The sequence below is a fragment of the Ochotona princeps genome, chromosome 15, assembly GCF_030435755.1.
Source record: "Ochotona princeps isolate mOchPri1 chromosome 15, mOchPri1.hap1, whole genome shotgun sequence".
In the NCBI taxonomy this organism is placed as follows: Eukaryota; Metazoa; Chordata; class Mammalia; order Lagomorpha; family Ochotonidae; genus Ochotona; species Ochotona princeps.
The window spans coordinates 56,672,499-56,698,254 of record NC_080846.1 but is presented as its reverse complement, the minus strand read 5'-3'; the positions used below and the strand labels follow the sequence as shown (position 1 = coordinate 56,698,254).

At 44.1% G+C, this 25,756-nt stretch overlaps 1 protein-coding gene across 1 annotated transcript in view; it reads right to left on the bottom strand.

Moving 5' to 3' along the window:
* Positions 1 to 2,493: 2,493 nt before the first annotated feature.
* LOC131482011 (zinc finger protein 334-like) overlaps positions 2,494 to 25,756 on the bottom strand; it is a 66,472-nt gene continuing 43,209 nt past the window's right edge. The window contains exons 2-6 of the mRNA XM_058673155.1: positions 22,024 to 22,081; positions 4,440 to 4,566; positions 4,215 to 4,307; positions 3,548 to 3,608; positions 2,494 to 2,512 (exon numbers count right to left, since the gene is read on the bottom strand). Coding sequence (XP_058529138.1) covers positions 2,494 to 2,512; positions 3,548 to 3,608; positions 4,215 to 4,307; positions 4,440 to 4,566; positions 22,024 to 22,059 — 336 coding nt within the window. The 5' untranslated portion in view covers positions 22,060 to 22,081. The remainder of the gene's footprint in view (positions 2,513 to 3,547; positions 3,609 to 4,214; positions 4,308 to 4,439; positions 4,567 to 22,023; positions 22,082 to 25,756) is intronic.

The following is a 25,756-nucleotide window of genomic DNA, read 5'->3' as shown; positions in this document are numbered from 1 at the left end:
CCCTCCCTCCCCCTCCCCTCCCCCTGGTGGATTCCTCCACCTTGATGCAGTATTACAGTTCAAATTCAATCAAGATTCTTTCATTGCAAACATATACCAAGCATAGAGTCCAGCTACTTATTGTCCAGATTGGTTGAACAGTTTCTTGGGGAGACCTTTTCTGGTCTGAAGTTTGAGCTGGCAGAATATCATCACAGTCAATTAAGAGTCCCAATATAACATCAACAGCAATTTGCAATGTTATGGAGTTGACATGGTTTTGAGTAACCAGTGTATCAAAAAGAAAAAAAATAAATAAAAATAAAAAAAAAAAAAAAAGGAAAACAAGTCCTAGCCACAACCTATGATTAGCTCATTGACATTTCAATTTAGTTCATATACAGGACCGGCTGCTCTATACCTTAAAATGACCATAAGGCACCATTCAGCTGTTTCGTGTCCATTTCATCTTAGTATTTAGCCAGTTGTTGTGTTGAAGTAAAATTTTGCTGATCTTGGCAGATTTTAGGATAATCCAGACTGGCTTGTAACTCTAACAAGATATATGTCAACATTTTAGGTGCAGAACATTTTTTTTGGGGGGGGGGGGTTGTGCAGGAAAATCCTCAACACCATGGTGAGGAGTAAGAGCTGGCATGGATTGGCTCATGCCTCGCTGGGTGGGTCACAAAGATTGGTCTTTATATTTTGAAAAGTGTTGGATTGACAGTCCCTGGAAGAGGCCAATTTTCTTCATGACTTGATACTCTCTAAGTGGATCCTGAATCCCAACTGCCTGACATGGGACCAAAGTTCTGGACTCCTTTTTCATGCTTCGCGTTGGCTTATTCTCATTGGGAGAGGGATGAGAATCCAGGCACTAAAAAATATTCACTTTTGGGTGACATGAGTCTCCCCAAGGGCAAAGAGAAAGAAACTTATTCACAATGGTCAATAATGTCTATCACCTCACCCAGAAAAAAGGGTGAGACTTGTGTCTTCCTTCTCCCAATATTGTGGGGTAGGCAGCCAGTTCAGGATCACCAGCTTGGAAGCCACACCCGCACACCATCTAAGGTTTCCATTCTGTCCACCTGTGACACTCACCTATCATCACCTGGACCTGAGAGGGGGTGGTGTTGCATTGTTTTTGTTACCACTCTGCTGGGGTCCGTGTGAGTGTGTGGAAGACAGGAAGGTATGAAGAATATTGTTCCATTGCAAGAAGGGATGCAAGGAAATTCCCTCTGTTTGGCAGGGCCTGGTGAATATCTCTTCGACCACCTGATTGAAGCTCCACCTCCCTTTGCATGGACACTGGACAACCCCACTAAGATTTCTGTAATATATTTAGGCATTGTCTGCCTCTGCAGAGTTAATATATAGTATCAATGTGAGCTTGGAAGCTGATGTTGCTGATACCGTTTTTAGCCAAAAGGCATTTCATTATTGCTGTCACAGCTGCCCCCATTGACAATATGCGGATCAGGGGTGTTAACTCCCCCTTTGATCCTATGCTAATCAAGTGTGTAACAGGAACCTAAGCTTAGGGTTTTCCTTCCTCATTGACCATATGCTAATTAAGGGTGTTCTGTCCCCAGGTGTAGTGGAATCTATTCTTTCCCTCTTTCTTTGATCTTTAGGTCCTGCCTTCTGTGACATATTTCCTCCCTTAGCTGATTTAAGACTAGTTATAGAATGAGGATTATAGTAGGAATGTGTTACTGATTGATAGGCCCCAGGATGGATAACATCCTGCCTTAGGTGAAACAAACAGCAGCATTATCCTTAGAAACACCCACTTGACCATGACGTAAAAAGTCTGAGCCAGAGTTTGACTGGTTCTGTATAAATAAAGCGGACAGATTTCTCGCATTGTCCACGATGATCATGGAATCCTAGTGGTCCATCTATTTTCTTTACACCTCATCCACACACCCTTCTCGAGTTGCGAACTCAGCTGGAGCTGGATTCTAGTAAGTGGTGCCCAACGTGAGTGCTCGATGAAGGTAGGTCTTTTCTTCCTCTTTGCAGCATGGATAGGACTTAACCCAGCGTGCTGCAGGCCCCCTGACAGAAGGTTAGGTTAGGAGGGGTGAATAGTCAGAACTTATATTGAGAAGCTGTGTACCCTCTGTGCAGCAAATAGGGGCCAGAGTGATTCTAGTAAAAGAAGTCCATACTGATATTATTAGACATACCTTACAGAGGAAGCGCATTAAAGTTAGCAAGAAGCAATTATTAGAATTTTTAATAATTGTACAAAAGTTAGCCCATGGTTTATTGAGCAGGGCACTTTAGACTTACATGGGATCAGTTAGGGAATGATATGAAAAGGTGGTACCAGAGCAATGGAAGAGTGCGCATGCCATCCTCTGCATATGCCATTTGGAAGGTTTTATGGCAGGCACTAGATGTGGGACCCGAGCCTTATCCCGTGCCTTCAGCCCTGACGAGAGAGAACTTACTCCCCTTCTTGATCCTGAGAAGGGAGGCTTAGTTCTTAGTTATGGCTCAACAGAAAGTGTCCATCCTGAAAATAACATAAAATGTCATAAAACTGATCAGGAAGGTTTAACAGATGAGGAAGATTTGTTAAAACCAGAAATATTTAGATCAGGAGTTAGAGATTGTGAAACGGGGCAAATGGCTGAATTACATAACAGGTCTCCTGCTGTTGATGATAAGCTTCCAAGGTATTCGGCTAAGCCTTATGAGCCCTTTCCAGCTAGACCAGATTCAGCAGAGATTGGCTTTAGAGGATCAATGCAGCAGGTACATAAGAAGGTCATTTTTTCTGTTTTCATGTTGTTTATGAATGGGATAAACCTGAATGGGAACCGTTACCTTATAAGCTTATTAAAGAACTGAAGCATACTGTCTCTGACTACAGGCCAAACTCCCCGTACACTGTGACAATGGTGGAGGGACTTGCAGGAAAGTGGATGACTAAGTATGATTGGTTTCAGGTTGCCAAGGTTTGCCTCACAGGAGGAAACTTCCTTATGTGGAAAATGGAAAATGAGGAATTAGCTAAGGCAGAAGTAAAGTCTCAGGGATCTGTGAGGTGGAGCAAGCCTTCTTTTACCTTAGACATGGTTTTAGGACAGGGCATTCACCTTGGCGTTACAGAACAAGATGAGGGACAGCCACTAGGCTACCATGCCATGCCCATGCCATGCCCTCAGGATTGATCTTTATAAATGACTTATGTGGGCTTTTGATGACCCCCTGTACATTTCATACATGAGTTGAGAAAAAGCCAGTTTCTTCAAATTTGTCACTCATGTGGCTACCTACCTCTGACAGCTGAACAGCCATAGAATGGCTGGTGCAGATTTAAAGCTGTGTAGTGGCAGCTATATCCATGCTGTTTGAGAGAAAACCAATACAATGGGAAGTGTCTTACTCACAGGTTCCTGTCCAGAAAAGGAAGCCTCAGTAGACACTTAAAAATCTAAGACCCTTCTGAAAAATTCTGCTGTCTCCATTCAAGAGGCACACCATCTCCTGGCTCTCTCCCAAGAAATGTTATTTGATTCCCTCTGGTTTTGTAATTAAAACTTGCCTGAAGAATAGTTCTTGACCATTTTGATTAGCTCCAAGCTGCTCATTCTTTCCATGGGGATCTGAAATGAGAAAAAGAGTAAACATATGTGTGAATCACATCTCAATGTTTCCTTTCAAATGCTGACATGAAGGCAATGAGATTTGTAGCCATTCTAGATACAGCACATTTTAATATTAGTAAAATGTGGACATTTATGAGCATTTTAAATAGGCAATACCTCTCATCTATTAATGCCTTAACATAATAACTATTTTTCAAAATAAAAATTTCAATTACATGAGATTGCATATTTAACTTAAAAAGGATGTGACATAAAATATGGTATAAAAATTCAAAATAATGCTTGGAGTATCTTACATCCTATCTTAGCTATAGTTCGTCTTTTCCTGGCTACTCTGCTTCAAAAACAACTTCCTGAAAATGTATCTTGGGACATGGCAGATGTGATTCAAGTGTTTCGGATCATGAAATGACCCATATATTTCCAGATTCATGGTGATAGGCTGGCAAATTGCTAGAATAAACCTATACATGGAGACTATAGAATGCCTGTGTCTCACCAGCTGTCCTTCTGAATGAAACTCAGAGTACAAATCAAATATAATTCCAGTCAACATTTATGGAGGTATGTATCAATTTCCCTGCCAATTATGTGCTGACCTACCTGGAAGTCTCTGCTTCACAGGTTTTTCCACTGTCCATGGTGCTGATTCTTGCTCCAACTTGAATATCACATCAGGCTTTGTCATGGAGTACCCTGTTAATGGAGAATGATGCAGATCTTTGGAAATCACCATTAGTCGTACCAACTACTACACTTTATAAACTCTTCTTTCATAAGCAAATTATACAGACATGTTCTGCTTAGGCATGACAGAATTTCACTCACCCAAGGACAGCAGATTGTTATAGGTCTCAAGCATCACCTCCCTATACAGGGTCCTCTGAGTATTGTCCATTGTCTGCCATTCTTCCTGGGTAAAGTCCACAGCCACATCTTCAAATGACACCAACACCTGTAACAGCACATCACCTCAGCTCTGGATCATTAAATAGAAACAATGATGGTGCATTCTTTGTATATTTTCTTTGCAACATCTATGGACACAGTTTAATTTACAATTCATACAGCATCATAGAATAACAGTTAAATGAAAGTATCTTGTGCTCTATTACTTTTGCAATTTTAATAATACAACAGAATATTCCTTATTCTATTAAAGGTTCTTTGCTCTAAAGATTCTCATTCGAATGAACTGTTAAAAGGCATTGCTAGAATAGCTGTCCAAGTGGAAGATATCACTCTGTCTGTTATTGCCATTCTGATTTTCAAATAATTAAGATAAATAATCATATTGACACTGAGATAAAGTATTAACTGAGCAGCTATAATACTAAGATGAGTTTAATTCTTCTCTGTGTGTTCAATTTGCATCTTCTATGAATGCAGCTTAATTTACAACGTATATGGCAAATAAGGTAAAAACAAAATAAAACATTTTGTCCTATATTACGTTTGTAATTCTGAAGCTACAATTCCTTATTATCCTGTATCTGATTGTTTTCTATGAGCATAAAATGAGTTCATTGTACAATCTTTTGATACACATGAACTAAATAACATGCTAGATTAGATAATTAAGATAAATGCTTAATATTACACAAGATAATGAGAAATTTTTGAGTAGTTTATTAATGATTTTCTCAAACATACTGAGATATTTAAAAATATTACAAAGCAATAATAAACTTCAATTTTCTTATTTCAAAGTGAAGTAATAAAATACTGAAAATATTTTAAAGCTGTACTTGCATGAATATTTCCTACAGCTTATATTGGAATTAAATCTAAATAATATATGATCATATATATCAATAATACATATCACATATGTACATACACAAAGTAAAAAATTATGGAATACATATGCATGTATTCATGTAAAATGTAATTCCAGTGTAAAAATATAAAATATATATAAAATGTAATTCCAGTGTGAAAATATATAAAACAATATATTAAAACCCTCTACTTGGTTTTTGATCTATTTTTTATGGAATAACATAATTATATGGAAGTTTTAATTTCTACATAGTAAACTTCAGCTTAGGAGGGAAACAAATGATAGTCTCATAACAACTATCTTCTTCTGACAAATAGTTGGTATCAGTCAGTCATAGCCTGCAAGCTGAACAAAAATTATACATATAACACAAATGCCATGCTGTAACAAGCATAATTCTTTTTTTTTCTACGTTTTGGAAGCTCTTTAGCATTAAGCAGTTATCTGGGTTTTTCTTTTATTCCAGTTATTTATTTACTACTTTTAACATTAAAAGAGATCTAATGTAAGAAAAGCCACTGTTCCTGCTAGGACAGGAGGTGAACTGAGTAGGGCTGGCTCATGGACCCCCAGGTATGCGCAAACTCTGGAATTGGAAGGGTTCTGATGGAGGAGCCTGGGCAACTCCTGTGGCAGGACACAGTCCCTGCAGGTAAGCGCAAGAAGCATGATAGGAAACAGCCCAGTATAGGCCATGGAAAGTTTCCCACTGGCATACATTTGGCATGGGTCAGCGCCAGACCAGGCTGAATCCATTCATGTCATCCCCTGGCAAATCCCAACACCAGAACAGAGTGTGGGTCGAGCCAGGTTCAGTTGTGACAAAAATCAGTGCACAATGAGGAATGCCAAGGTGAGGTTGCCTGTACTGGATGTGACCACAGATCCCAACCAGCACACGTGAGAACCAGGCAGGGAGGGGGAAGAACCAACAGGGGGAATATGGAGGAGTCCCCTTGCTGGACAGCTACTCCCACTGGAGAGTGTAAGCGGAGATGGGGGCAGACCAGACAAGGCAGGGCAACAACACCTGGGGGCCTCATGTGGACTAGATCAGGGAAAAGCCAGGCTGGGCTGATTATTTCTACTAGTGCAAACTACAATCACAGTGGGTGAGGGTTGTTTGTGTTTATCCGCAGCATCAGCTGGCAGAAGCTGGCACTGGGGGGCTAATTCTGTCAAGTCAAACCACAGAAGCACCCAAAGAGTGCATAAACGGGGATTGAGATCCGGAGGGAAATAGTGGGCTCCCCCCTCTTGAGTTACTGCTCTGATGGGAGGGCTTGAAAACTAAGATGGGGGCTGGATAGTTGAGCTGGCTAGATGGAACTAAGCTTTAATATTCATTGACAAGTATGAGAGCCAAATGGGATGTAGGACAGACTGGACTAGTCTGCTATACATACTGGCAAACCAGGGAAGAGGGAAGGCCTGGTGGGGGGTTTTTTGGGTCCCACTAGTTGATGTGAGGGCCGAGTATGTGCTGGGCAGGACCAGGCTGGACTGCAACACCCATTGGTTCCAGTGCAACTCGGGACCAAAAACAGAACCAACACAGCAATTGCAACCACCAGCTGATTGGGGTGATGGACTGTTCCGGACCCTGTGCTTGCTAGAACAGACAAGAATCTGGTCTGGGAATACCTCAAAGTTTCTGTGGGGATCTCCCCAATCGAACTGCTGGACTCAGAACCCTAGCCAAGAAAAGACAGAAGAAAAAAAAGTCAATCAACTACCTCAGCTATATTATGGCAATGAAATACTGGGCAAATGAAGACTCTATGATGGACTATGTCAATTAGAGGATTCTTCAACGACCTCATTGTGTTCGGAGTGGTGAAACTAGCAGCGCTTCATAACTGGAGAACTATTAAAACCACTTGAACAAGTATCTCATAGCATGCCCCACATCTGGGACGTGGGGTGTGTGGGAAATTAGGTGGGGCTTCTACCACAATATCCCCCTTTACCTCAGATACAAGAAGGAAACAATATGGACATAATAGTCTTACCCACTTCCCTATAGCCCCTGAACCTTCTTACCGTAATTAACTGTGTAAAGATTGTCAAAATACAATAAAATTAAAAAAACCCAATTAAAACAGAGCTATTGTAACTGATATATATCATTTAAACAGCATGATGCTTCTTTTCAATCTTCCCTTTTTCCCTGTTATTTATTTTGTATGTGATCACAGTTTTCTTGTTTTTTTCTACTCATCAATTTGTTATTCAGTGGAAATTCAAGTTTTTCTTTTAATTGTGTTGCATTATGTGACACAGTTTCATAGGCTCTGGGATTCCCCCAGCACCTCCCTGTAAAAACCACTACCTTGCTTAGGGTTTTTAACATAAAGTGGTGTTGGATTTTGTCGAAGGTTTTTTCTGCATCTATTGATACTATTTTATGACTTTTGTTCTTCAGTTTTTGGATGTGGTGTATCACATTTGTGAATTTCCATATGTTGAAACATCCCTGCATTCCCAGGATGAATCCTACTTGGTCTGGATGAATGATCTATCTGATGCTTTTCTGAATTCTATTGGCTAGTGTTTTGTTGAGAATCTTAGCATCAACGTTCATCAGGAGATCAGTTTGTGGTTTTCCTTCTCTATTAATTCTCTATCTGGTTTTGGGATTAAAGTCATGTTCGCTTCAAACAATGAGTTTGGAAGGGTTGCTTCCTTTTCTATTTTTTTGAAGAGCTTGTAGAGGATTTGGGTTAGCTCTTTGCTGGGAGATCTTAATCAATGACTATATCTCTGCTTTGGTTATGGGTTTGTTCAGGTCTTCTGTTGCCTCTGAGGTAAGCCTTTGTAAGTGGTGGAAGTCTAGGAAACTTTCCATTTCCTGGTGGTTTTCTGATTTGTTAGAATACAGTTCCTTGTAGTAATTTCTAATTATTTTCTTAGTGGTTGCAGTGTCTGTTGTTATGTTGCCTTTTTCATCTTTGATGCTGCTAATTCTCACTTTCTCTTGTTTTTTTTTTTTTTTTTTCTTTGTCACTCAGGCCAGTGGGGTGTCTATTTTATCAATCTTCTCAAGAAACCATCTTTTTGATTCATTGATTTTGTGTAGTTTTTTTATTTCTATTTGGTTTATCTCCTCCCTTGTTTTGATAATTTCTTGTTTCCTATTGTTTGTGGGGTTATTTTGCTGCTGCTTTTCCATTTCCTGGAGGTGTGTGCTTAATTCCAGTATTTGGTGTCTTTCTTGGGCCTTGACATGAGTACCAATTGCAATGAGCTTACCACATAACACTGCTTTAGTGGTGTCCCACAAGTTTTGGAATGTTGTCTCTAACTTTCCACTGGTTGCCATAGATTCTTTTATCTCATCTTTAATTTCTTTAATCCATGCTTTGTTTAATAGCATATTGTTTAACCTCCAAGAGTTTACATGTTTCCTGGGACATTTTGAATTCTTGATTTCCAATTTCATTCCATGGTGGTCCAAGAAGGTGCATGGTATGATTCCAGTATTTTTGAAGTTATTTATACTTGCTTTGTGTCCTATCATGTGGTCTATCCTGGAGAAAGGGCCATGCACTGCTGAAAAGAAATGTATAACCTGCAGTGCTAGAATGAAAGGTTCTATAAATGTGTACTAAGTCCAATTGTTCCACTGTTTGTGTGAGCTCTGTAGTTTCTCTGCTGAGCTTCTGTCTTGTTGATCTGTCTATTGGTGTTAATGGGTGTTCACATATCACATAATTATTGTATGTTCATCTGTATCTCCCTATAAGTCTATAAGTAATTGCTTCACATAGCTGAGTGCATCTGAATTTGGGGCATACATATTAAGGATGGTAATCACTTTCTGATGGATCATTCCTTTCAACAATAGCAAATGAACTTCTGTGTCCTTTTTGATGTTTGTCACATTGAAGTCTGTATCATCTGAAATCAGGACCACTACACCAACCTTTTTTTCTCATCCACTGGCGTGAAACATCTTTTTCTATCCCTTCAGTTTCAGTTTCTTAGCATATTTTCTGGTTAGATGTGTCTCCTGTAGTCAACAGATAATTGGGTCCCATTTGTTGATCCAATCTGTTAATCTATGTCTTTTGACTGATGGCTTTAGGCAATTTATGTTAAGAGTTGATCCTAGTGCCTGGTGGCGTGGCCTAGCAGCTAAAGTCCTCACCGTGAACGTGCTGGGATCTCATACGGGCGAAGGTTCTAATCCTGACAATTCCACTTCACAACTAGCTCCCTGCTTGTGGCCTGGGAAAGCAGTCGAGGACAGCACAATGCCATGGGACCCTGCTCCTGTGTGGGAAACCCAGAAGAGGTTCCTGGTTCCCAGATTTGGATCGGCGTAGCAGTGGCCCATTGTGGCTCACTTGGGGAGTGAATCATCAGATGGAAGATCTTCCTCTCTGTCTCTCCTCCTCTCTGTAAATCTGACTTTGTAATAAAATAAATAAATCTCTTAAAAAAAGAGTTGATCCTTAGAGACAGTGATTTTGTCCTGCCATGTGCATTGGAAAATGACAACCACTATGATATACCACTTTATATCCATTGCAATGTCCTTCATTAAAACAACCCAGGCAAGGATAGCTCAAGCTGCCTTCAAGCAGCCAGGCACTGTTCTGTCCTTCTACCAACCAGACAAAAGCAGCCAGTGGGACTAGAGTTCCTTTGGAGCACAAGCCAAGGCCAGGATGGATCAAGCTGCCTTTAAGCAACAAGACCATGCTGTTCCACTCACGTCAGACAAAGTTGGCCAGTGTGCTCTAGGATCCAGTTTGACACCTAGCCCAGGCCAGAATGGCACAGCTGCCTTTAAGTAGCCATGCTGGGCTATGCACCTCCCACCACCAGCCAAGAGATGACACTGGGTACAAGCTCACATTTCTGCTCTCAGCAAAGGCCAGGATGTCTGAAGCTGCCTTCAAGCAGCTAGGCTGGGTTGCTTGATTCCAGGAGTAGGAATTGTGGATTGTTCAGGAGAAGGGGTAAGAGGATGCATGGGAGGCAGGACCACTGAAGTGGTATGCTGCAGCTGAAGAATGTCTTCTGAATGACAAAAGCCACGTTACCTGCAGGTAAATGAGGGGGCTAACACCTAGTGGTTTGGAAGCTATAACTGAGGAAATGTCTGGGTCAGATGAGTACACATGCCCACATGGGAGACCTGAACTGGGATGGTTAACATGGACTACCACCACCCACCAGTGCACACTTAAAGTAAGGCTGGGGGACATTCTGGCAGGGAAAGATTACACTACTACCAATGAGTTTCATAGAAGGGGCAGATAATGTTAAGCTGGGCCATGATACCAACAGGCATGCGTAAGAACTAGGTCTGGGTTCAGATCCTGTGGGGAATATGAGGGCTCAACCTGTGGAACTGTAATTTCTGAAGGCTGGCTCAAGAGCTGAGAGTTGTAAAGAGCTGAGCTACACATGACCATGGAACCCTCTGACATTCATGAATACTGGGATTGGGAACAGGACACACTGGTCCAGGCTGCAGCAAAGAGCAGTCTGCTGCTCAAAACAACAAGCAAAGGAACCATGGTGGAGGCAGACCTAGTATGGGTTATAGGGTGTCACTTTGATTGGGATGCAGTTCCCAACGGGTGTACATGAGAGCTGAATGTGGGATGGGCATGGGTGAGCTCCACCACAGCATCCACTGGTTTGCATAAGAGATGGGACTGGAGACAAACTTATCCAGCAACTGCAACCACCAGTGTGCATAGGCTGATGTGGATGATAGACTGAGCTGACCCCATACTGGCAAGTACAAACACAAGTCTATGATCACCTTAGAGAGTTTCTTCAGGGATACTGACCACTGATCCAATGGACACAGAACTCCACAAATTTGGACAAATGTGGAATCTGTGCATTGTCTTTGGAGTTTGTGTGTCAGAACTGGGCCTCCTCATTTGCTGAATGAATATGTTCAGATGCACATAGGGGATAGGACAGTCTGTTGGAGCCTGCAGATGAAGGAGGGTAGAAAAGATTGGACAACTACCCCAGGCAAGTGTGGAGAGTAAATATCTGGCTGAATGGAAACTCTAGTCGGAATGTCAACCAATCGACCTTGAAAGGATTTCTTATAGAAACCAATTGAACAGAACCCTCAGATCATGCTCCACAGTGGGGAATTGGAAAATAAGATGACCACTCCATATCCCACAGTTCCATTGTGGGGATTCTGGGAGTGGCGTTTCTCCTTCTCCCCACCATCCCCCAAACACAGGAAGAACAAAATTTGGAAACAATGGTTTCATCCACTTTGCCCTAATTCTCGATCTTTCCTAGCTTAATCAGTATCCACATGTGCATGCATGCTCCCTTCTCAACTGTGTAAACATGATAAAAATAAATTTTAAAAAAAGAATAAGAAATGAATTATTGTGATTGAAGACACACATTCTGCAGCATATTTTTATGGCAACCAAAGCACACTCCTATTTGCAACTATACTTCCTATTGCCAATGAGATCCAGTGTTCCATACCAGTGCCTGATGACTACAGTTCACAATGATAAGGCACCGGGAATGGAGGACCGTGTGTGGTGTAAAATAAAACAAAAAAACGTGGAAAGCCTCTGCACCTGGTTTACTCAGCTGATACTGTACATATACTTAAATACAACACTATACACAGTGATGATATTCAAGTACATGTTGATCAAAATTCACTGGATTTTTTTAAAATTCAGAATCATCCCTCACACTAAAATGATCTATTTAGAAGATATTAAACACCAACACCCCAGCTCTAGGCAGCTGCCTTGTTCGCATTGTACCTAGGTCAGTGTTACACAGGTGGGAGAAAAGTAGCTAAGAGCTGGTGGGCATCCTGGGCCTGGTTAATGCCAAATATGTATTAACAATACCAGTGTGTCAGCATAGTTGCATATTCTTTCTTTCTTTTTTTTTTTTTGAAGGCTTCCCGGGGGGTCTCAGGATGGCCATGTCTCCATCCTGGAACAACCACACCTGCCACCACGTATGTACACGTGATGAGCGGCTGCCAGATTTGCCAGAACCCTGTTGGCTACCCTCTTTTGTGGTGAGTCCCGGGGCTCTGTGTAGCGGGTCTGGACCTTCCCACAACTCGCCATGTGGCTGGAGCGGGGGAGGAGCCAGGAGGGGCTAGACTGGGGCCTGAGGAATTCAACCTCCAGGCAGCCGCCCGGCTGCCTGGGGGACCTCAGGATGGCTGCACCTCAAGCCTGGAACACACACGCCTGCTACCACGTACGTACACGTGGTGAGCGGCTCCCGGGGGTGCAGTGGGCCATTTGGCGCCAGGCACCTCCTGCTGGCCACCCAGCCGGGGAGTTCTGGAATTTTGGTTCTTTGATATGCTGCTTAAGTAGCTCCATGCTGAACCCACAGAGCTCTGGGGACATGTATCAGTCCGAAAGATTCTCAATGGCAGTAAATCTTCCTCTGAAGAACCTGTAATCACTTTATAATGCAGATTACCGAACACCAGTTCATTCAAGAGCCAAAATTCCGGGCTTGTCCAACAGAATGTCCCCATTGTCTAACAGGAGGAGGGATCAGCATAGGGGTCACAGTAGGCAGGACCATGACACTGACTGGCATTTGAGAACCATACCCGGAGATAGAATGTGTCGGGGATGTGTGGTCCAAACCCCATGGGAATTCTGACCCCACTGGATGGCTTAGGAGGGCCAGTGGAAACAAGGCAGGAGGCACAACAGGCTATAAGATGGGCTAAGCTGACCCAGAGCAACCACTGGCATGCTTAACACTGGCTGGGAACAGGCCTGGTGAGGGAGCAAGGGGGAGGTCCTGGTTGGGTGGAGTTTCCCACTTAAGGGGCGAAGGAGCTGGAAGGGGCTGAGTTCTGGTCGCGTCACAGTTGTACTCTCCCTTGGCACAAGTGTGGACTGGGGCTTGACGCACCATGCCAGGTGGAACCGCAGCATAGTTTGGTGCTCTGGAGGACCAGGGTAGATGTGGGACAGACTCAGCTAGGTTTCTTTTTCTTTTTTTTTTCTAAATTTATTATTATTGGAAAGCCGGCGCCCATATGGGATCCCGGGGCTTTCAAGGCGAGGACTTTAGCTGCTAGGGCACGCCGCCGGGCCTACAGTAATTCATTTCTTATCATTCTTTTTTAAATTTTATTTTTATGTTTACACAGCTGAGAAGGGAGCATGCATGCACATGTGGATACAGATTAAGCTAGGTAAGATCGAGAATTAGGGGAAAGTGGATGAGACTATTGTTTCCAAATTTTCTCAGCTAAGTTTCAACCCCAACTAAGCCATATATGAGCTATATGTGGGTATGGTCGAGCTGTGGCTGGGCTGAAACTTCCAGCAGCAGGAACCAGAATGGATTGAAGAGCAGTTAAGAAAGGCCCCTGCTCCTGTTGGGGCAAGAGACGAAATGAGCGGTGCTGGCCCATGGACCTGCTGGTATGCACGAAACCTGACACCAGGAGGGGGTCTGATGGAGGAACCTGAACAGTCCCTCTGACAGCACACTGACCCTACAAATAAACACAGGAAGCATGAAGGTAAACAACCCAGAAGAGGCTATGGAAAGTGTCCCACATGCATACATATGGCTCGGGCTGGGGGCGGACCAGGCTGAGTCAACTTGCATCATCCACTGGCAGCTCCAAGCGCTGGAGCTGGGTGGGAGTCTGGCCAGGTTCAGTTGTGACAAAAATAGTACACAACACAAAATGTCAAGGTGAGGCTGCCTGTGCCGGCTAGGAACGCAGCACCCAACCAGCACACCTCCCACTGGTTTAGGTGAGCGCCAAGTGTGTGATGGGCAGAGCCAGGATGGACTGCAATACTCATTGGTTCTGGTGGAGGTCAGGGCTGAGAATAGAACCAACCTGCAGTTGCAAACACCAGCTGATTGGGATGATGGACTATGGTGGGCACTGTGCTTGCTAGTACATGTAGGAACCTGGTCTGGGAACACCTCAAAGTTTCTTTGGGGATTCCCTCAATCAAAATGGAGGAATCAGAATATTAACCAAGAAAAGATGGAAGCTGGAGTAGATCAATCAATCACCTCAGCTATATGTTGGCAGCAAAATACTGTACAAGGGGAGACTCTATGATGGACTATGTCAATCAATGGACTCTGCACCAGGCTCATCATACCTGGATTGTTGCTGATGGTGTGCTGGAGCTTCTAATTGATCGGGATGATACTCTGCTGGCTCTGCCTTCAGACCAGAGAGGGCCTCCCTAAGAAGCCATTGAACTTGACTGGACAATAGGATGCTGGACTGTATGTAAGGTATATGCTTGCAATGAGGGAATCCCAACTGAAATTGAGCTCTGGTTATGCATCAAGATGGAGGAATCCACCATTGGGGGAGGGTTTGGGGAGGGGTACCTATGAAACTGTGTCACATAATACAATGTAATTAATGAATAAATTTTTAAAAATCTGTGGGAAAGATTTGGGGCTGTGTTAATGGAGCTGACAGCAGCATGGCAGCTGCTGGGGGTACCTAACTCAGCTCGGACTCAATACCTGGAGCACTAGCAACAGCCATTGACGCCAAGTGCTGAGTGAATCCTGGAACTGTGGGCAGCCAGAGCACCAACCAGCACCAGGCTTTACCTGCTGGCTTCATCCAGAGGTGAGCTTTAGAGTCTTGGGGTGTGGCATTGTTACCTAAGGACATTCACGAATAAGACCACTGTACGTGTAGGTAAAAAATGAATCCTGAGGAATTCCCAGTGACAGGGCAACTGCACTTGCAGGAAAATGAGGGGACTGAGACATGGTGGTTTGGAGGGGAGAGAACAGAAGCACTGTATGGGTCAGACTTATACACCAGCCCATATGGGAGTCCTGAGTAGGGATTCTTAGTAAGGAATATTGCTGACCACCACATGCTAGTCCATGCAAAAGTTAGGGCTGGGGATCTGTCTGACAAGGCTAGATCCCACTTCCTTATGAATGTCAGAACAGGGATGGGTCATATTAGGCAGGGCAATGACATTAGTGCAAGGGAGAAACAGGTCCAGGGGTAGATTCTGTGGGGGATATGTGGGTCTAAACCTGTGGAAATGTAAGTCCCACCAGAGAGAATCAAGATGGCGGAAAAGGGCAACTACACATTTATACAGACGGAAAATCATTTAATCAGGATGAAGCAGAGAGGACATATTTCAGGAAATAGGTAAGGACAGAACAACAGCAGAGGGGTACCTGGAGACTGACCAACACAGGAAAGCAGCGGGCACAGCAGTTTGGTGTTGCAGAGACTGATACTCCAGCACGGCAATCTGAACTCCACAGCAGCTGGATTCCAACAGCAACCAGGTGGGAAGGGACTTTCACTGGGAGATTGGGTGGTGAACCCAAAGAACTGTCCATCCTGCTGGTCCGTTTGATTTGACCAGGAGCAGAGACAGAGCAGCAGATCTCAGATGGGTATTGCGAGAACAGAGTGGATTTCACAGCCCAGTCAGCCCCCTAGAGCTGAACTGGGTGCCATTTTGCGTAACGGGGAAACGGCAAGGGAAAGGGCTGAGCATGCGCTGAGCTGGGAGTGAGGTCATTTCTGTCTCGGTTAACTGCAACAACGGGCAAGCTGTGTCATAGAAACCACTGGCAAAAGCAAGGTCTATGGCTGGGAACAGGCCTAGCTGGGGAGCTAAGGGTATACTCCAACTAGGTTGTGGTTCCTACTGGTAAGAGTGAGGGCCAGAGTAGGGGCTGTTAAATGGTTTGGACATGGCTGCAGTCTCTTTTGGCACAAGTGTGAACTAGGTCTAATGTGTGCCAGACAGAGTTAGACTTCAGGACCCACTGGTGCTTATGAGAACAAAGCTTATTTTTTTTTCCATCATCTTATACACTTTATTCTCATTCTCAATTTACCAGTTTTTACCTTTCCGTTGATTTTTCAGACTCTTTTTTATTTTTGTAATACATTATATTATTATTGTTATTATTTTATAGTACAGTTTCATATTCCCTTATCCCCTCCCCTGTTTCCTCCCCTCCCCCATTCCTCTATATCATTACTAACATATAGTTCTTCATACTCAGTCATATGTCCATCATTGCGGGCATAGACACTGGCAGAGAGTCCAGAATCCTATTGTCAAGATATAGTAAACAAGTTTCATTGTAAGTTCATCTTTGTCTGGAAGTAGAAACGCATACCACACTATATCCTCACATCTGAATGTTAGTCTCAATTTCGCAGCTACTGTACATCTCCTTAAATGAAAAGTCATGATTCAAAATCAACAATAGAAAGAAGAAATTTACAATGCCATGAAGTTAAATGACATGTTACTAATATGACTGTTTCCATTACACAGCTGCTAAACATCCCCTTAAATGAAAAATTATGATACAAAATCAACAATAAAAGGAAAAATAGAAATTTACAATGCCTGAAGTTAAAGGACATGTTACTAAATATGACAGTCTCCATTACACAGCTACTATACATTCCCTTAAATGAAGAGCCACAAAACAAAACCAACATCTGGAAGAAAAAAGAAATTAACAACATGAAGAAGTTGAATAACATGCTATTAAATGACTAACATGTAGCTGAAGAAATGAAAATCAAGAACCTTCTTGAAGAAAATGATGCTACTTCATGATCTACGAGTCATTGAGTGATTTAATCAGAAGGAAGTGTTTTAAAGAGATGAAAACAACAGAAAACAACAAAACTCATGTGATATAGTTTGCGCTGATCTTTGTTGAAGTGAGTCTCCTCCAGACAATAAGCAGATGAGTTTTGTTTTTTAATCCAGTGTACTAATCTATGACATTTGACTGAGCTTAAGCCATTTACATTCAGAGTTTAATATACATGGGTGTTACTTTGATCCTGTCATTTTAGGAATGGGTTGTTCATTGGTTTAGTCTTCTGTAGTCATTTTATTGGGATGTTCTTCACATTTGCCTTTGGTTTGGGTAGGTGCTATTCCTCTTTTCTGTCAAGAGAACCTCTTGAAGTATCATTTGTAGGGCAGGTTTGGAAGAGGCAAATTCTTTTAGCTTTTCTTTACTATGGAAGAATTCGATTTCATTTTCAAAGACAAAAGAAAGCTTTGCTGTATATGTTATCCTAGGCTGACAATTTTTTTCCTTTAGAATCTGGAATACATTACTCCATTCTCTTCTTGCCCATAGAGTTTAATGTGAGAGATCTCCTGTGAGCTTAATTGGCATTCCTTTATATGTCAATTGACTTTTTCACATGCACATTTAAGCATTTTTTCCTTATGTTCAATTGAAGAGGCTTGATGATCATATGTCGTGGTGAAGATCACTTTTGATCAAGCCTATTGGGAGTTCTGTGCCCCTCCTGGAACTTGTTTCCCAATTATTTCTCCAGATTAGGGAAACTTTCCTTTATTATTGCATTAAATACATTTGCAAACTCAGCTTCTTTTTCTGCACCTTCTGGGACTCCCATCACTCTTATATTTGGCCTCTTAACAATGTCTTTCAATTCTTTTTTTTTTTAAAGATTTATTTTATTTTTATTACAAAGTCAGATATACAGAGAGGAGAGATAGAGAGGAAGTGGAGCTGCCGGGACTAGAACCGGCGACCATATGGGATCCTGGAACGTTCAAGGCGAGGACCCTAGCCACTAGGCCACACCGCCAGGCCCGTGTCTTTCAATTCTTGAATACTTTTTTTGGCCTGATCCAGCTCTGCTTCCAGCTTTTTGTTTGCTTCCCCCTGATGACAGGAAATACCGTCCAATTCTGAGATTCTTTCTTCTGCTGTCTTCATTCTATTATGGATACTCTCCTCTGTACTCTTAATTTGCTCTACTGTGTTCTTAATTTCTGATATACCAGCCTTGATTTGCTTTATTGCTTCCTTAAATTCTTTGAACTCTTGCATGAGCTTCTCATTGTTGATCAGAATCTTTAAAATGAGTCTTATGGATTCTGTGTGCCCCATTTTCTCGATGTCTTCCTCACTTAACTCTGAGGTTGGCATAAGGTTTTGCTCCTTTGCAGGGGAGTCTTCAGTAATATTCATTGTGCCTTTGTCTCTTCTTTTGCTCTTGTTCATTGTACTTCTGGTTAGCAGAGTCTTGAATTCCTTGGGGCAGGTTTCTAAGCTTTGTCACCCACAGGTCCACGATGCGATTTTACTTAATGTGGTTGGCACACAACTTTTTCCTTGCAGCCACTTGTGTCACAACCTCCAGCAAGTTCCAGGTCTGGGTTCTTATGTCAGATTTCCACCGTGGTCTCCACAGCCCCAGCTCTTGTCTCACCACTCTCCACCTCCTATGATACCGTGCTGAGGCTGCATTGTTGTCTCTGTAGCCTTTCTCCCGCTTCCGGTTGGAGCAGGTCCCAGGATTAGAGAGACTCCAGGTGTCCTATATAATTAGGTTGTTGTTGGTGCTGATCTTGTCAGAACCTGTTGGACTTTAGGTTTGGGTGCCACATGGACCTATTTTGACAACTGCGCTGCCAGAGTCAGTATTAATTTCCTGTGCCGAGAACAAGGATGGACTAGGCTACATCTCTCCCTGCTGAGTTATGTATGAGCTGTGTCTGGATGTGGACCATCCTGGGCTGGGCTGTAATATCCAACAATAAAAACAGAATGGGTTGAAGGAAAATCAGGAAAGGCCACTGTTCCTGCTAAGACAGGAGATGGACAAAGTAGGGCTGGACCATGGACCCACTGATCTGGCATTGGGAGGAACTTGTGCAATTCCTCTGTTGGGACACAGTCCCTGCAGGTGAGAGCAAGAATCACAAGAGGGAACAGCCTAGACCAGGCCAGGTTATGGTACCCAAGGGCATACCTTTGGCTCAGGTCTGGAGCAAACCAGGCTAGGCAGTTCATATCACCCACTGGCAAATCTGAGAACCAGAATGGTATATGGATCATGCCGAACTGGGCCACAACACCACACAATTCACATTAGGGGTGGGATGGCGGTTGGTTGGACTGGCTAGGCATAGCTCCCACATATGCGAGCTTGAACTGGGGGCAAGCTGGGTTGGGTCATGCTGTAGCACTCAATGGCAAATGCCAAGGTGAGCTATGCTATGCCAGATTGAGCCACAGGACATAACCGTTACTTGTGAGACCCATGGGAAAGCAGGCAAACCCAGCAGGAGGGCTGCAGGGATAATCCCTGCTGAGCCACTACTCCCAGTTGTGAATGTGAGAGCTGGTATTTGGGCAGATCAGTCCAGGCAGGGCTATAACATCTGTTGGCCTGCATGTTTAGTGGAACAGGGAAAATCCAAGGTGGGAAGACTGTACCTACTGGTGTGTGCATAAACCAGAGGGGATGAGGGTTGGGTTGGATGGGCTTTGCCATAGCATCACCTAGCCAAAGATGGCACTGGCAGAGGGGGTGGGGCAAATTCTTCCAAGCTAAACTGCAGAAACTCCTGGAGAGTGCAAGATCCAGGAATGGGAGAGAGCCCATGAGGGAAACAGTGAGCACCTCTCTGATAGACTGTAACACTCATTGGTATGTATAGAAGAGAGGCTGGAGACAGATCTGATCAAGCAGTATCAACCACCAACATGTGCTTAAGCTGATTGGGGTGGTGGAATGTGCTGGACCCTCTATTGGCATGCACACACAAGAATCAGGTCTTCGCATCAGATCAAGTTTCTTTGGGGATCACCCCAACTGAATCACTGGATTCAGAACTCCAACCATGGAGAGAACTGCACATTCCATGGACTGACCATGGAGGGTATTTGTTAGAGCCAGGCCTCCTCAGTGGCTTCAATGTAGCAGTAAACAGCATATTCAGGTGCACATGGAGGATATGCCAATGCATTGGAGCATGCAGAGGACACACTTGTTGCCATAACAGAGCATGAAAAACAGAACAAACCAATCAACTACCTCAGACAAGTGTTGGAGGTGAATACGTGGGCAAGCAGAGACTCTAAGATGAATCGTATCAACCAGTGGATTCTGGCAGATTTCATTGTGCTTGGAATTGCGAGACCAGCAGCAATTCAGAACTGTTGAACTATCAAAACCTCAGGAGCACGACTCTCAGAGCATGCCCCACATCAGGGATTGTGGAATGGTTGGGAGACTGGATGTGGCTTCTCCCTTTATCACCTCCCTTCCTCCAGATACAGGGAGGAAAAAAAAAAAGAAAATGTGGAAATGGTGATCTAACCTAACTTCCTGTAGCCTTGACCAACCACCCTAAACAACAATGTAGAAATCACCAAAAATAAAAATAATATAAAAAAGAAGAAATTAAACAGTCCCCTATCTACAGAGTATAAAGTATAGTGTTTTATTTTAATTCCTAAAAACAAGAACAATTTACTTACTTAAAAGTGAGAATTACAAAGCCACAGTCAAAGCCAGCCAGCCAGATCTTTCTGCTACTTGTTTACTCTCCATGTGGCCACAAGAGGCAGCAAGGTCCAGGACAAAACCAGGAGCCTCAACTCCATTCTGATCCTCCACAGGGGGACCCATTTTCTGCTCTCTCCCAAGCACATTAGCAGGGAAGTAGATCAGAAAGTGAACATCAGGGACTTAACTGGTCCTTATATGGGATGCTGGCATTGCATGCAGCAGTGTAACATGTTATCCAAGAACATGTCACAAGGATAGCTTCAATAAATCTGGTAATCAAAAGTTGGGTTACTTTTCCCACTGAACCTTCTATTCATCCCATACCTGATATTCAAAGTTATTTGGCATTTTGTATAATGTAAATACCACTGCTGGAAAACTAACCTTGAAGCTAGATGGAAAAATACTTACACTGCTTTTACAATGTCACTATTCACTTGACAGGATGAATGACAGAAAAACAGATGTTTTGTGCAATATTTTTCAGAATGCATTTACTAGCTGTGGCTTTGTCAGACTGACTCCAGGTCTCCCTCTTGTATCTCACATGTGGGTGGGACATATGCAAGTCCTTATACCACCACTAGATGCTTCTCAGATGCATTAGTAGGAGGCTGCATTGAAAGGGTGGAGTAGCCAGGACTAGAATGAGGTGAACTGTAATTACATGCATTCACCCCACCACACTGACACACCCTTATACTGTTTTATTCATTTTAATAATACTGTCAACTTAATGTAAATATATCTCAGACAGGGCAAATTGCAGTCATCTAGCGGCTTATGTCCTCACGTTGAAGTTGCCAAGATTGCATATGGGCACCAGTTCTGAGCCCAGCAGTTCCACTTCCCATCCAGCTCCCTGCTTGTGGCCTGGGAAAGCAGTGGAGGACAGTCCAAAGCCTTGGGACCCTGCACCCATGTGGGAAACCCAGAAGAATATTTGGGTTCCTGGCTTCATTTTGCAAGCACGGGCCATTTCAGTCACTTGGGGAGTGAATCACTGGACAAAAGATCTTCCTCTCTGACTTTCTTACTCTATGTATATCTGACTATGCAATAAAAATAAATCTATTTTTAAAAATAAGTTTTTGAAAATGTAGATACATATAAAACAGAAAACCTGGAGAGGAAGTGTCAATCAGCCTTGACAGTTCCAATCTTTAGTTATCATAATTTTACCTTCGTTCTTTTACATTTTTTTTTTCATTTTTGCTTAAAAACTATCATCATACACCTCAAATACAAGGTAAAGCCAGCTGAGAAGTAAATAAACAACTTACTGAAGGTGTGTTGGTGTTCTCCAGCCGGGGAAGCATGTAGCAGGCTGCAGGGCTACACCTGCAAGAGAAGGTGGAGACAGGGAGTTATGCATTGGTCTTGATTGTTCCTAGCCTCTTCAGTGGTTCCCACTGTGCTAAGCAACGTCAACTTGGAGGCAGACACAGTGGCTGGAAAATAAAAGCCATCAGCTTCCCTGGGCAAGAATAGTGCCTTACAAATGCCAAGGTAGCATCTTTGAAACAGTAACGATAATTCAAAAAAATTGGCAGTGATTAAAGTCAAGTAATTGTTAGGTCAATGAAATGATTATTATTTATTTAAAAATAATATTACTGGGACTGGCACTGTAGCCTAGTGACTAAATTCCTCACCTTGCACATACAGGGATCCCATATGGATGCTGGTGTATATCCTGGCTACTATATTTCCCATCAAGCACCCGGCTTGTCACTTGTGAGAGAAGTCAAGGACAGAACAATACCTTGTGAGACTGCACCCGTTGGGGAGACTCACAAGAACCTCCTGGCTCCTGGCTTCATTTTGGCTCAGTTCTGGCCACTGTGGTGACCTGGGGAGTGAGGCAGCAGATGGAAGATCTTTCTGTCTCTGCTACTGTAAATCTGACTTTCCAATGAAAAGTTTTATCAAGCACACTAATATTCCCTTTCCCCAAAAACTCTAGAGCTGAAACAATCACTGTAATTTATGTCACTGATGTGTGACCATCCCTTATGGTTACATTTATATTCAAATGCAAAATACCCATACAGGAAAATCACATCTAATGTGGATTGGAGTTTGACATAGTAAAATAAACTTGGAGATTCTGAAATGATTTATTGCATCCTTTTATGTGTTAAAAAACACCTGAGAACTCTGGGCCTGGAGGTTTAAACTTCCAGCAGCCAGGAGGCTGTTGGTGGGCTCCAGGATGGGGTGTCCTGCTCGGATCCTGACTCCAGCCACCATGTGCAAGTGGTGAGCTGTCCCCGGGCCTGCCTGGGTTCGGGGCTGCTTCCTTCGGGATGAGTACACCAAGGGAGGAGGTCTCCGTGACTGGATAGGTCCAGGGCCAACCTACCCCCTCGCATTGGGTGATGAATGGGATTGGGGAGGGGCGCAACTTTGGGCCTGGAGGTTTAAACTTCCAGCAGCTGGGAGGCTATTGGTGGGCTCCAGGATGGGGTGCCCTGCCCAGATCCCAAATCCAGCCACCATGTGCAGTTGGTGAACTGTGCCCTGGTGGCCAGGGCACCATTTGGTGCTGTTATCAGAACCTCTGCTTAGGTAGCTCCAGGTTGATCCCACTGTGCTTCTGGGATCTGAGTCAAACCTAAAGATTCCCAATGGCAATAACTCTTCCTTTGAAGAACTTGTAATCACTTAACAATACTGGTTGGTGAACACCAGTTCATGAAAAAGCTAAGGCTTGGGGCTTGTCCAGCAGGATATCCTTTGACCTGACATGATGATGGATCAGGAGACTGGTCACATTAGGCAGGGCCATAACATTAACTAGCACTCGAGAACCATAGCTGGAGGTAGATTCTGTACAGGATGTGTGGGTCACACCCTGTGGAAATTCTAGCCCCACTGGTAAGCCCAAGAGTTTGGGTAGTTTTGGACTAAGCTGGGTGTGACGAAGGAGCCTGCCATCAATCACAGGTAAAGGAACCCGCAACAGTCTGGACTTGTCAAGGCAGCAGTACCCACATGTGCATCCTGAATAGGGTGTGGGGTGGGCTGGGCTGCAACATTCACCAGCTCATATAAGGCCAAATGGAAGGCCAGACTGCGCCAGACACTGGAATAAAACCCATTGGCATGTATGAGAACTGGGTCTGGGAGTGGATTAAGTGGAGAAACTTGGGAAACTCCCTTGGCGAGTCATAGCTCCCACTGATGAACATGTAGTACAGACCTGGAGGTTGGACAAGCTGGACAAAGTAGCTCCAACAGTTGGCTAATGTGTCAATTGGTAATGGAACGGGGTGTACTGGGCAGGACTGAGCAAACCTTAGCCTACAAGTGAAACTAGAAGCCACGATGGAACACAGGTCATGCCGAGCTAGGATCTTGTACCTTCTGGTCTACGTGAGTTAAGGACGCTAAGCCACAGTGTCTAAGGCAGGGGCCAGGACAAGTGAGGGACTGTGCCAAGCTGAGTCAGAGCAAACACTGGCAGGTGCGTGATCTACAGCCGGGAACAGGCCCAGCTGGGGAGCTAAGGGGAGACCCTAACTGGGCTGAGGTTCCTACCAAGGGGTGCATGTGCTGGAATGGGGGCTATGTTCTAACTAGGAAACAATTGTAGTCTCCCGTGGCACTAGTGTGGACTGGGACAGGATGCGCCAGGCCAGGTCAGACCCCAACATTGTCTGGTGTCCTGGAGAACCAGGGTAGATGTGGGACTGACTAGGCTGGGTCTCAACTCCTTTCTGAGCCATGTGTGAGCTGTATGTGGGTATGGACAATCCATGGCTGGGCTAAAACATCCAACAAGAACCAGAATGGGTTGAAGGATAGCCAAGAAAAGCCACTGTTCCTGCTAGGACAGGAGGTGAACTGAGTAGGGCTGGCTCATGGACCCCCTGGTATGAGCAAAATCTGGCATTGGGAGGGGTTCTGATGGAGGAGCCTGGGCAACTCCTATCGCAGGACACAGTCCCTGCAGGTAAGCGCAAGAAGCATGATAGGAAACAGCCCAGAACAAGCTATGGAAAGTTTACCACTGGCATACATTTGGCATGGGTCGGGGGCAGACCAGGCTGAATCAGTTCATGTCATCCACAGGCAAACCTGAACACCAGAACAGAGTGTGGGTTGAGCCAGGTTTGGTTGTGCCAAATACCAGTGTACAATGAGGAATGCCAGGGTGAGGTTGCCTGTACTGGATGTGATTGCAGCACCCAACCAACATGCGTGAGAACCAGGAAGGGAGTGGCAGAGCCAGTGGGGGGGGGTTTAAAGGGCTGGTCCCCTCACCAGACAGGTACCCCCACTGGAGAGTGCGGGTTGGGATGTGGACAGAATAGGCTAGGCAGGGCTACAACACCTGTGCGCCTCATTTGGACTAAATCAGGGAAAAGTCAGGCTGGGCTGACTGTTCCTACTGGTGCAAGCATAAATCAGAGTGGGTGAGAGTTGTTTGGGCTTAGCCACAGCATCAGCTGGCAGAAGCTGGCACTGGGGGGCTAATTCTGTCAAGTCAAACAACAGAACCACCTGTAGAGTGCATAATCCAGAAGTGAGAGAGACCCGGGAGAGAAACAGTGGGTTCCTCCCTCTTGGGTCACTACTCCCACTGCAGAGCACGAAAACTAGGACAGGGGCTGGGGTGGCTAGACAGAGAGGCACTCAACAACATCTGTGAGGGCTGGATAGTTCACTTAGTTAGATAGAACTAAGTTTTAACACCCATTGACAAGTACAGGAACCAAATGGGATGTGGGACAGACTGGACTAGTCTGCTATACATACTAGCAAACCAGGGTAGGGGGTGGGCCTGGTGGGGGTTATTGTGGGTCGCTCCAACTAGGCTGCATTGGTTGATGTGAGGGCCGAGTATGTGCTAGGCAGAACCAGGCTGGACTGCAACACCCATTGGTTCCAGTGCAACTCGGGAGCAAAAACAGAACCAACCCAGCAATTGCAACCACCAGCTGATCATGGTGATGGACTGTGCTGGGCCCTGTGCTTGCTAGAACATACAAGAATCTGGTCTGGGAATAC